We start from the raw sequence: 12,072 nt of genomic DNA, 5'->3' as shown, positions 1-12,072 counted from the left end.
TTAAATGAATGGCTCTTAGAAGTAACAACAGTCACAACCAATGCAAGTAGAAACATTACTTTTTACTCTACCACGTAAGCACTCATTGAAAAGAACTAGTATTTCTCTTCTGTACTTGACTTTGGATATTGCTGTCTCAGACAAAATGAAGCATTTTGGGGCTGGTAGTAATGTATTTGAAGAGTTTTTAAAAAATGACAAAATAGTGTAACAGTATGTGAAAGGCACAATGTTGACTCCATATTTAATATCCCCCCCAAATTAACTTGATTGTCATGAACAGGTATTGAATAGTTTAAAAGCAGAAATGCTGAATTGATATTAGCCAACATTTTTTTAAACCCACATTGTCATAGCAGTGTCAGTCATAAGATTTTAAAAAATAATAATAATAATTATGGTGCTTTCATGTTTTGGCCTTTCAGTAAAAAACACTTGGCTGGTTACACCACAGCATGATTGTAGGTAGCAGTCAAGTAGAATATAAAAACAGTGCTCATGTGGTCCCAGTGTATCAATTTCACATCTATGCTGCTGAGATGATGCCAAATTCTGTGAGCAGAGCAACAATGAGGAAAACCGCGTAGAAGACGAGGAGGAAAATGCTGTAAGGCCGACCCAGGTGGAAGCGGCTCAGTGGGACAATGATAAAAGACAGAACCAAAGACAAGCCCAGAGAACCTGCCAGGATCCATGTCAGCAGTCCCTCTGGTTCCAGCTGAGGAAATCAGTTGTGGGAGGAAAAAAAAAAAAAGACATGAATTGATCAGGCACAACACTGACAATAACAAGAATTTGAAAATTTGCTGAAAACTCTATGCACTTTTTCAATGACGCTCCATGAAGTCACAAGATGGCGCCAAGGCTTGACAAATGACAAGGAAGTAATATATTAAACTCCATCTCAAAGATATGTTGGAGAGGAGCTAAGTTTAGCCTGGGTTGTCAGTGGAAGTCTCTGTTGGATTTACATGTGTATTTGCGGTGCCGTTTTTTTTCTAATTTATTTGTACAAGCTAATGTAAAATGAGTATGAGATTATATTAAAGTGTTTTGCGGGGGTCAAGGTTTAGTATATTTACAGTTTATTATTATATTATATATATTATTATATACGTTTTAGGTGTAGGTTATTTTTTGACAATTAATTAATAATTAATTGAATTTGTAAAAAGTGGGTCACGCCTTGGCAGTAATCCCAGAGAGACATTTGAGAAGCACCGGTATAGGACAGTTTGTAGAACCGCAATCCACACAGCATAATAATAACCACTTTTGAAATCATACATTAAACTGAGCACATTCGCGCTTGTGTTGTACATCATCATACGTTGATGATGTGTTTTGTGTGTGATATACCTGCACTTCAGCGTGTGTTTTGATCCTCTGCACCAGACAGCCCAAGCCGACCCCAAATAACATGTCTAGTGAAGGCATAAGTTAAGGTACGGGGTCCTAATTGGATGATATGGCGTTAAATCAACCCCAAAAGCTGAAAAACGCGGTTGTCAGGTGGAAATAAGGATACTGAAAATGATGCCACCAAAGCATGCCGATATAGCCATCCTGGGGTATCCTTGTCGTGCCAGGGTGATGTCTGAGAAACAATCTAATAAAAGACAAATGGATTATTTCCTATTCCATTGGCAGATAAACACCGCAGCACTTTGAGGCGGTCTCACCTCCTATGCTGTTGCCCCAGGCCAGGAGAGTCAAGCCCAGCACCGTGTTACTGAGACTGAGCACCACGCCGAGCATGTGCAGAATACTGACCACTTCGGATGCCGCCGCGCTAATCAACACCGCGCTCACCAAGAAGCCCAAGAGAGCAAAGATCTGGCAAAAAATAAGAACACAGGGTGGTTCGACTTTCACGCTGGATCGGTGACAAAAGGCAAAGTTGTTTTGTGGACATAGCAGACGCTTACTGGGTGATATCTCGGGGGACACTCATTTGTGGTGCTGCAGAACACAATGGCACACAGGAAGAGTCCCAAGAGAAGCGTCAGCACCCACAGAGGGAACTGGCCCTCAATCAAGTAATCGCCAACTAGGCAAAAAAAAAAAAAGCAGGTGCCTTCAAACATGGACATTTATATAAAGGTTTCCCAAAAAGTAAAGCTATTCGAATTGTGAATGAACGTGAAGTCATTTCCTCTTTGCACTTACAAATTCCAGACTGGAAAGCGAGGACACACATGAGCGGGGCAGTGATCAAATGAAGACAGTTGAGAGGTCGTCTCCAATTCTTGTCTTCTTTATCGAGATCTACAACGGGGATGCACAGCAGCAGTATGACCTCCACAGGAGTCTGAGAGGTGGACGCCGCCTTTTAATAAAACCTTCACGTGCAGTTGGACTGTGCGTGCCTGCGTCTTTGGCGCACCTTCAAAACTTTGAGGACTCTCCACTTCCAGTTTTTCCTCCTCCACTTCCTGTTGTCCACCGGGTTGAGAGAGCTCAGCAAGATCTGGCCGGTGGATTCGGGGTATTGTAGAAGTGGCCTGTACTCGGACTCTGAAAGGCAGTAGACACATTGCTGGTGGTTCGCAAATGACCAAAGGGGGAACCGCTGACTATTTCGTTTTTTTTTCCCTCATCAACCTTTTTGTCACGTTTGTTACTTGTATTTAGTCGACACAAAAACAAGCGTTCATTCCAAGGAGGAAGTGGGAGTAATGTTCAGGCTTGTAGTTTCGTTTCAATCGAGATTTTGCTTTTAAACGAGTCCGCTTTCCCCACCATATTCTTCTTGGTCCGATCCAGCTAGCAGACATGGAACGTCGTCGTCATACGTGTCCGATGACTCCAACCCCGCTGAGGAGGAAACGAACATTAAGCGAATGAATTTGTGTTGCCTTGTGTGTGCGTGTGTGTGTGCGCGTGTAACCTTGAACGTGAGGAAGACTGTCGATCCTTGTGTTGCGCAAACGTTTTTGTCGGTTATAGATGTAGGCGCTGATGACCACTGTCAATACGTACGCCACGTAGAGGCCCAAGTACCCTAACGCACACGAGATGCACACGTCAATGTTATGAATGCTGCAAGAAAAATGGAGGGAGTAAAGGTAGGAGGTGAGAATGATGGGAAACTGAGTTTCTGTGTGTACCCAGTGTTTCACCCAGCGTGGTGGTTCCTCTGTACAGGATGAGGTAAGTCCAGAACACCGCCACCATGTAGAAGATGACATCACGCAAGAAAGGACGCGAGGGTACGGCGAAAGGTTTGACCAGCGCCACGCTGCCGGCGACAATCGTGGTGACAAATACGCCGGCGCCTGCCGAGAGTGACGGACAAAAGTAGATCAATTGCACGTTTGTAATGTATACTGGCAATTTTGCACCCGCCTACCAAATAATGCTCCGACCGCCAGCCCGGCGGTGTGAGGGCGGGAGAACGCCGCTATGGCACTGAAGATGTCTGGAGCTCCGTTTCCAAGAGCCAGGAAAGTCACACCCTCAATGAAAAGATTAGTCAAGGAGTGTATGGACAAAAGACTTGATATTGATTCTAAATAGGCGTGCTGACAAACATTCATGCCCAGGTACATTAGGGAAATATATGCTCTCCTTCACAAACATATAAAAAACGATTTCTTTCTTTCTTTATTTTGAAATGGAAGTATTTTTGATTGTGAAATTCAAAGCACAATTGATGTACATGTCTTATTGTCATCATAATACACTGTGCCAGTTTTGTTAGGACTGGTCATCAAACTGGAGATGAAGGATACAGCTACGTTGTGGGTGAGATGCAGACTTGTGGAGATGGCTGACAGGTTGGGACAAAAACTGGAGAGAAGTAGAAAAGAATGAATTTATACAAATGTTTTCTGAACATACAACAGCTCATCTCATTTCGCAGTTATGTTCAGTGTCATGATGTAGAAAAGCAGATTGAAGTCCACTTTCAAAGTCACACCAGTGAAGTGAAACCAATGACCAATTTTAGAGTTTCACATGCAATTTGAGCCAAGCTGTAGTTACTCAATGAATAGGTCAATTCACATGTTATATGCTTGACTATAATGAATTAAGGAAAAAAAAAAAAATGACCGTGGCTGTGAAACTTGATAGGACAGACAATAGACTTACTATTTCGATGCAATAAGGCCAAGTATGACGAACATAAAGAACAGCCATATGATCTGTGGAGAATAGGAGGGAAGAAATATCAGATGTGTTCTATTTTCTAATCAGGAATTTAAAAAAAAAACCATGCAATTCCAAATGCTATGTATTGTGTGCAATGTTGAAACAGAGAAAGCCCCATATTATTGTGACAAACATAAGTTCCCCCAGACTTCCTCAAATGGCACACACAGACAAGGCTTACACAGAGAATGACTGAGAGAGGCGTGAGCTCAGGGGGCAGCAGACAGAAGGCCACTTGAAGATAGTTGACGAAACCATCTTCCATGCTGCAGTCTGGTGTGTTCTTGACGAATGCGCAGCGCTCCGTTGCGTTGATGTTCATCACATGATGGCACTGAACACACAAACACATGTAGACTGGATATCAGCTTGCATCATTTGTTGTTTATTGCTCACATTAGTTGTGCATGGCTCATGTAGATATCTAATATTCAATATTATAATCATATATACATTGAATATAAGAACTTGAACTTATAATGTATTTTAACATTAACTTCTATTTTGTCGTGTACCATATTTCTGTACAGCTGATATTATTCTAATATATAAGTTACTTTTATCATTGTGGAGTTTTATTGTCATAATTTTTAAACTGTTCATATTTATAGTACTGTAAAAAAATGGTGTTTATGAAATATTAAAGACGTAATAAGACGTTAAATATTATAGATATGATCATTGCAGTCTATAGTAGGGTAGCATCGTAGGCTCCTTTGCCATACCAACAAGTACATATTTGTACATGTAGAAACCTGATTCCCCCCCCAGCAGTCGTTATTACTGCCTGTGGTCATGTGATCCAAATCTGCTGACAGGTTAAACTTGACCTAACGAGAATATACCTATTTTCACAAACAACAGTTCAGATTGTGTCCAATAATCAAAACAAAAAAAATCAGGGACACAGTTCATGTTCACTTCTTATCTCACTAACCTCGTCGTTGTTGTTGTTGTTGTTCATCTGAGACATGACAGCCAGTGAGGCATTCAGGGACCCTCCATCTGCTGGCACACCTGTCCGAGTTGCGTGGACAGAGAAGTCCGAGGTGGCAACCTGGGACATCAATGTCCCAACCAAGAGATTCAACAGGGTGGACACAGATATCATTTTTTTCCCTTTTTCTTCTTTAACCAGGTGACACGTCCATTCTGTTGACGACTACACACTAGACGACGATGGAGGCTGCTGGCGCAATCTGTTTTCTGAAAAAACCGCAACTAAAATTATTGTCGATAGACATTAAAAAGACAAAGTCGATATTCCGTGCAGGTGCACATTCCGGAGACGTAAAGTATGTTTCTTTGTCCGTCTTTCCAAATGCGACGGCTCAAACGTCCGCAAATTTTCGACAGATACCCAATGCGACGCTCCGCCCACCACAACACGAACTACGTGTGTTTACTTCAAAGACGTCTCGTAAAGTTAACGATTCAAGCACAAAAAACACAAAAATGTTCAATGATTAAGAATTTGTTTAAAGGCATTTATATTCAAAACAGTTCCATTATTTAGTTGTACTAAGTTCATTCTGTTTCCTTTTTTCAATCACTTTTTGGTTCTTTTATCACAAACAGGGTATTTTGGTTGTATTACCTGACATGTTTCGGCATGAACTTCCGCCTTCATCAGAACTCTGATGAACTCAGAACGCCTTCATCAGAACTCTGATGAAGGTGGAAGTTCATGCCGAAACATGTCAGGTAATACAACCAAAATACCCTGTTTGTGATAAAAGAACCAAAAAGTGATAGATCCATTATTTTGTACAAAACTAAATCACGGTTTCAAATAAGCAGTGGAACACCACACTAACATACCAAAATAGAATTGAATATGTCAAATATTTTATTTTCTGACTTGACTTTATATATTGTTTTAATTCTAATATTCCCAGGACAAGCAATGTAGAAAATGGATGGCTAATATTCCCACGCTTTAATTATTTTTGAAGGCACCAAGGCTTTTGAACTTTATCATCAACCAACCAAGATGGTCCAAATTTTACAAACTCCTGAATGTTTAATTCTCCGCAAAAATCATCTACTTTGAAGGAAAAAAAGTGAAATGCCATTATGTTATACTGTATCATTATGTATGGAATATTATTTTCCGTAATTACTTCACAAATAGTGCAGTTAGTTCCGTTGGCCGTGCAATTCAATGTGGATTTCATTTGCTGAATAACTGGCATAGAAAATAAACATATGATATGGTAAGACTATAAACATTACAAGGCCAGTATGCATCAGTTTTCGCCCTCCGTTGCCTGCTCGTACACAAGTGCTGAATCAAGTCCTGGACAGTTGCCATCATAGCATCCTCTCATCTTATTGCTTGCCACGATGCACAAGTCTTGTTCACACCACCTGATGAAGCAATGTAATATTAAAATTTAAATTCCAGATTGTCAATCACACATATATATTTTTTTTTACCTTAGAGCTGCATAGATGTCAGCTGGAGACGATCCTTTCCAACTTGCATGGTCAATAAGAAGGGCACCTATGATTAAGAGGAAAGGTGTGTGGAGTTACTGGATGGCAGTTTAATCTATTCCAATGCAGTGTATGTTTGCATTTATCATCTACCCGTATAAATGCGAGCCAAGCTGTATGCCAAATCTCTGGCTGCTAGTTCTAGATAGCCTGGCGCTTTGGTGGCGGCCTCCTGGACAAAACCTTTTAGTTCAGAGAGCGCCCCATCCACTGCTCTCACAGCTGGGTCCAGAGAGGACACACTTGAAGCTCCTGCAAGAAGGGACTATACACATGCATACACAGTATCACTCGAACATTCCCGTTTGATGACAATTGTTGGACTTGTTGTTCTAAAAAAGTTTTTACTTTGGCATGAGTGAAATAAGCATGAAGAACCGTCCCGGAGCTCCGATGAACACAGCGCAGCACGTCCAGGGACAGAACATTTGTTGTGCCTTCCCAAATGCTCAGCACCTAACAAAAAAAAAAAAAAAAAGCATAAACCGTATAAAGGTAAAGTTGTTTGAACCATAATAACTTTGCCCCCCTAAAAATGCCCCCTCATTAAAATGACAAAACGACAATCTTTCTCGATAAAAGATGTTGTAAAGTAGAATGATTAGATGTTCAAATAATTTCATTTCGTAACTGCCACAAGAATAGAAAAGAATCAAAGAATAAATTCAAAATATGATGAGAATAAAGAAAAAAAAGTTACTATTACAGCATATCTCAAATGGGCCAGCTGCGGTTGCTCTCAGACTGTTGCAATTGTCTTTATGGGAATGTTGACTTACAGTCATTACAATTACGACTACACGTCCTCTGAGGGGTCACGCAGTCAAACACAAAGGCACATATAGACAACTCGGGACAATTTAGAGTGTCCAATTGATGCAGTATGCATATTTTTGAAATGGGACACGCGGTTCACACGCGACTCCACATAGGAAGCCAGAGCCGAACCCTGACCCTTTCAATGATGGTAACGTGGAAGCTTTTTTGTATCTCAATGAATCAGGTTATAATTTTTGTTTCTCTTATGTCGGAGATAAATACAATGCCAGGAGAAAATCTGGGCCGTTTTTCACCTGTGCATCTCGAAGTAGTCCCGGCAGCCCGGTGTCCTCGATGTAGCCCTGCCCGCCAAAGCTTTCCAAACCTTCTGACACCACGGCGACCGCCTGAGATTAAAAAAGAGCTCAGAGAGCAGACTTAGTCGGCTAGTCATTCGCTAGTCCAAAGTACTCGTGCTCGCCTGTTTCCCGGTGTAGAGTTTGACAACAGGTGTGAGCAGACGTAAGAGGTGCCTATCAAACTGGCTAGCGATGCCACTTTCCTCTAGTCCCAAAAGGCGACAGACATCCATCACCAGGAGAAAAGCTCCACGGGTCTCCACCTGCGTTTGTCACAGGGATATAAACGACACATTGAGTGAATATAAAAAGTACACACTAATTAGCTACAAGGATTTTGTGAGACAAGAAAAGCAGAGCGGAGCTGCCACGTCCAAGACGGTGGATGCGCTGACGTATCACACAGCATGTGAGAAAAGCATGATGGGAAATTCTGACTGGGGCTTTTATGCCTCAGTGCCTGGCTGCTTACCTCCATCCTGGCAAGGGTCTGCGTGTGGAGCGGGTGCTCTTTAAGAAGCTTTCCAAAAGCAGTGCGGCGGGTGGCATAGTCACGCGCTAACTGGACCACCCTGTGTGCACATAAGTATCATTAATTTGCTCAAAAAAAAAAAAATAATGAATAAACTTGGACAGGAGTTAATAAAAGTGCTGGAGTTGTATTATGCCTTCTCATTGATGCCGCTGCAGCGATGCTGTTGTGGATCCTGGTTATAGTTAGCATGTTTGCGATGGAAGCCACGCCTCTTCCTTCTTCTGACAGCTGGTAATAAAGAACAGTAAATAAACAATTTCATTTGGTACTCCTGCACAAGTGATTGAGATCCATAATGAGAACTGTTTCTAAAAGTGCCCAAAAATCACCATGTGTGCCGGGAGGCCATCCAGGAGTAACTCGGCTGTAGGCATCTGTCTGGTGCCCAGCTTGTCCTTCAGTCTTTGAACCTCAATCCCTCTCAGACAGCTATCATGGTCTCGACTCACCTCTGCGTAGAACAGAGACAAACCTCTGCTGCCCTTGAGGAACACAGACACAGAATTATTCGTGAAACTTTATTCGACACACACAGACACAAACACACATGTAGTTTTGGGAATACCGGTACGGTTGCTCCTGATTTGTCACACACTCTGGCCAGTGTGAGAGTCATGTCTGCGTCAGTGGCAGAGGTGAACCATTTGAAGCCATAAAGTTTATACCAGCCATCACTTTGCGGAACAGCCATTGTTGCTGTGCCACTGGCTGAACACACACAAACACCCACACGCACACACACAAATGGGTTTTGTATCAAAGTTGTACAAATACATTCATGCATAAAAACAACCCACCTACATCTGAGCCTCCTTGTCTTTCTGTCATCCACTGTCCCGATGTCCAGAAATGCTCAGGCTGACGGCTGGTCAGTCGATTGTAGGCTGCTTCTACCGGCCAGGAAACGCCTGTGGACTTAAACACACATATATGTCATTAACTATAGCTTTTATACAGAGTTTGCTTTGTTCATTCAGCCAAGGCACATTACATGAGACATTAAAACATTTCAGAACACCATCAAAGAAATGTGACAAAACGCATCATGTACTAGCATAAATAATGATCGTATGTAATGCTGTTGGATGGACGGCAGCAAGTAAGTTCTGCCATCTAGTGGAAGAGTATCTAATTGTTCTGACTGGATGATTGAGGCGGAACTGCCACATACAATTGCAATGGAGCACAACAACCTAAAAAGAAAAAGAAAAAAAAAGATACATTTTCATTATAGATGTTATTCAACCTGAATGACTTTGGCAGCCCCATCAGTCATGGCCAGAGGGCAAGTGTAGAGGCCAGAGGAGGGAGAGAAGATGTACAACTTGCACATTTGATAAACCCGGCTGGAAGAAAAACACACTTAGATTATCTCAATTTGTCAAAATTATCCACTGGTTACAATAAGTGGGAACAACCTCCACTCTCCCATTGGCCTCTCATAAGCGATGGCAACCAATCCCTCCTGCGCAGACAGTTCTTTCATGCGTTTCCATGCTGGGGAAGTCAAGATGTGATCCACTCTGCGTCCCCAAGGGTCAAAGTGCACCAACCGCGGAGGAGTGACCTCACACTCTCTCCCCCAGCCGTCCACCTCTGCTGCCACACGCTTGCCAAAGGCACGCAAGTCTGAGAACACTTCCTACGAAATAAACATGCAAATGCAGAATAGATCATCTTGTATACAAACCCACACAGATATTTCCGGTTTGGAGCTGAGGAATTAAATCTTACCCTCAAGCAGCTAGTTAGCATGCAAAAGTCGACTTAAGAGCTCTGATACTAAAACTGTAAAAGTCTACATTGACAAAAGATAATAGCTAAGTATTACCAACAGTTCTGTGTGTTAAAGTCATCAAGTGACTGACCTCTTGAGGAAGGTTTCTCCTCAAGTAACCCCTCAATAAGGCATCCTCCAGAAAAGGGTTCTTGAGTACAGGTCTGTCCTGAAAGAAAGATCCCAGCCTGGCTGCAGAAAAGGGCAGAGGTGCCGCCGCTTCCCAGAGTTGCTCATCCACAGATGGTCTCGAGCCTGCTTCAGTGCTACTAACACTTCTAATGTGGATGGCCGGCCGGGTGACGTCATACAGCACCCTCCAGCCACGGCAGCCAGCCGCCTGAGCTGACATGGCTCAGTCTAAAAGGAGGCGATGGAGACAAAAAAAAAAAAGACTACTTCATTCCATTGAGTAGAGGAGTTCAGGCTTGAATAGAAAAGGAACCTTGATCCCGCTTACGAAGCTGACTGGCACACCCAGGATTGGTCGCTGTCAACCGCAGGACACATAACTGACAGTTGGTTTTTTTTTTTTAGACAATTTGAAAAATGTACAAAATACATCCACAGAGAAAGTTGGCGACGAGATTCGAACAAGTGTAAGGCAGACAATCTCGTACCATATGCTACCTCTACCAAACTCGTTCAAACAAACAGTAGTAAAAACGTAAGGTCAATTATGTTGCACATCTACTCGTGTCAACTATTTTTCAACATTTTTGCACCTGCTGCTCAATAAAATAACTTTAAAAGCCCAGTTCGCTGCTGTTAATGTCTGTGCAACAGGTCGAACACAAATCTGAGTCCAAGTTCATGCTTGTCGTATTTCACTTTCAACTTTTTAATGCAGAGTATTAGCTTCTCAGCTGAGTTAGCCGAGCTTTACGAGCACTCGATCGGCTAACAATTAACAGTACAAATTTTAGTATGATTTGTATGAGTTGACGATTTTCCCTTATGTTTTATGTGATCTTAAGTCTCAATAGCAGTATGAAGTCATACGTAAAAGATACGTTGGTTAAAAAGGGGCGAGCTTACCGAGCAATGGAGCAGCTTTGTTTATGTTCATCAAACGAAACGTTCGTTTTCAAAATAAGAGCTCCTGCTGTCACCCACTGAGGCCTAAAACATATTTCTGCTCTCAGATAACAGTCGTGATCAACATTAAAATGTACTTGCATAGGACGAAGGCTTCATAAAAACCAAGGTGTTACAAAAAGAATTTAATTTTTTTTAATCACTGTTGTTTTACCATAAAGTTAACACTACAGTTTAAATGAGTAAAATAATACATTGACTCTATTTAAAACGTATTGCACATAAGTTAGAAAAGTTTAATAAAAAAAATTGTCTAAATAAAGTGTTCTTAAAGATTTACTGCAAATGTATTTAGCTTGAAAGTTAAATGCAACTGAACAATAAGCGGTTAATAGCAGATGTGCTGCTTACCACAAGCACACCATCTTTTTACATGTACTAAATTGGATTGGGGTTTTTTTAACCATATTTTTGCATCAAAATGGAAACACGTAAAATGTTGAACCAGTTTTATTGTTTGTGTAAAGATTTTTCAAAAATACTGAAACATTTCTTCCAGTTAAACACTAAATCATGCAGTTTGATAAAAGGTTTTGACATGGTGAATTATGTTCAAACAGAAAAACAAGTCATAGATAATGAATGAGTAGGAACACTACATAAGCATTAAATGGAGAGGGTTTTTTACTTCAAAAACAAACAGAACAGGCGTTAACAATTATACTGATAAAACCCAGTATGATTTTTTTTTTGCGTAATAGACTCGTTACTCCAAGCTGGCCAGGATGGGGCAATATGATGACTGACACTGATAACTTCGAGTGTACAAAAATAATAGTTAACGTTTACATATAGACAGCAGTAAAGAGTGTGAGCCACTCAACCCAAACTCTTAAAATACTCTGTGTTAATGTCTCACCTGACAATGGCGCAAAATAAAGACCTGCAGT

The 12,072-nt window shown here is 41.4% G+C and overlaps 2 protein-coding genes across 3 annotated transcripts; both read right to left on the bottom strand.

Moving 5' to 3' along the window:
- Window positions 1-41: 41 nt before the first annotated feature.
- slc8b1 (solute carrier family 8 member B1) lies at window positions 42-5,553 on the bottom strand. Its single transcript, XM_085909937.1, has 15 exons — window positions 5,093-5,553; window positions 4,337-4,489; window positions 4,096-4,148; window positions 3,735-3,792; window positions 3,353-3,458; window positions 3,111-3,278; window positions 2,891-3,004; window positions 2,743-2,817; window positions 2,387-2,517; window positions 2,170-2,311; window positions 1,929-2,050; window positions 1,683-1,836; window positions 1,529-1,609; window positions 1,360-1,424; window positions 42-718 (listed from the first exon to the last, which is right to left on the bottom strand). Exons 1-15 carry the CDS (start codon window positions 5,264-5,266, stop codon window positions 527-529), a joined length of 1,788 nt encoding a protein of 595 aa, XP_085766063.1. The 5' UTR covers window positions 5,267-5,553; the 3' UTR covers window positions 42-526.
- Window positions 5,554-5,850: 297 nt separating this feature from the next.
- LOC147058060 (acyl-CoA dehydrogenase family member 11) lies at window positions 5,851-11,200 on the bottom strand. Of its 2 annotated transcripts, none has more exons than XM_085910931.1 (15): window positions 11,123-11,200; window positions 10,176-10,444; window positions 9,726-9,949; window positions 9,554-9,653; window positions 9,105-9,222; window positions 8,855-9,015; window positions 8,637-8,789; window positions 8,441-8,535; window positions 8,245-8,344; window positions 7,895-8,035; window positions 7,728-7,820; window positions 7,003-7,110; window positions 6,748-6,919; window positions 6,595-6,661; window positions 5,851-6,525 (listed from the first exon to the last, which is right to left on the bottom strand). In XM_085910931.1, exons 2-15 carry the CDS (start codon window positions 10,434-10,436, stop codon window positions 6,405-6,407), a joined length of 1,914 nt encoding a protein of 637 aa, XP_085767057.1. In that variant the 5' UTR covers window positions 10,437-10,444; window positions 11,123-11,200; the 3' UTR covers window positions 5,851-6,404. The 2 variants fall into 2 exon arrangements, with proteins under 2 accessions (XP_085767057.1, XP_085767058.1); XM_085910932.1 differs by having other exon boundaries at window positions 8,873-9,015.
- Between the last annotated feature and the right edge of the window lie 872 nt (window positions 11,201-12,072).

Source organism: Syngnathus leptorhynchus, chromosome 4, assembly GCF_054491065.1.
Source record: "Syngnathus leptorhynchus isolate UIUO chromosome 4, UIUO_Slep, whole genome shotgun sequence".
NCBI classification, from domain to species: Eukaryota; Metazoa; Chordata; class Actinopteri; order Syngnathiformes; family Syngnathidae; genus Syngnathus; species Syngnathus leptorhynchus.
Note: the sequence above shows the minus strand (reverse complement) of the source record. Positions and strands in the feature narration are given on the sequence as shown.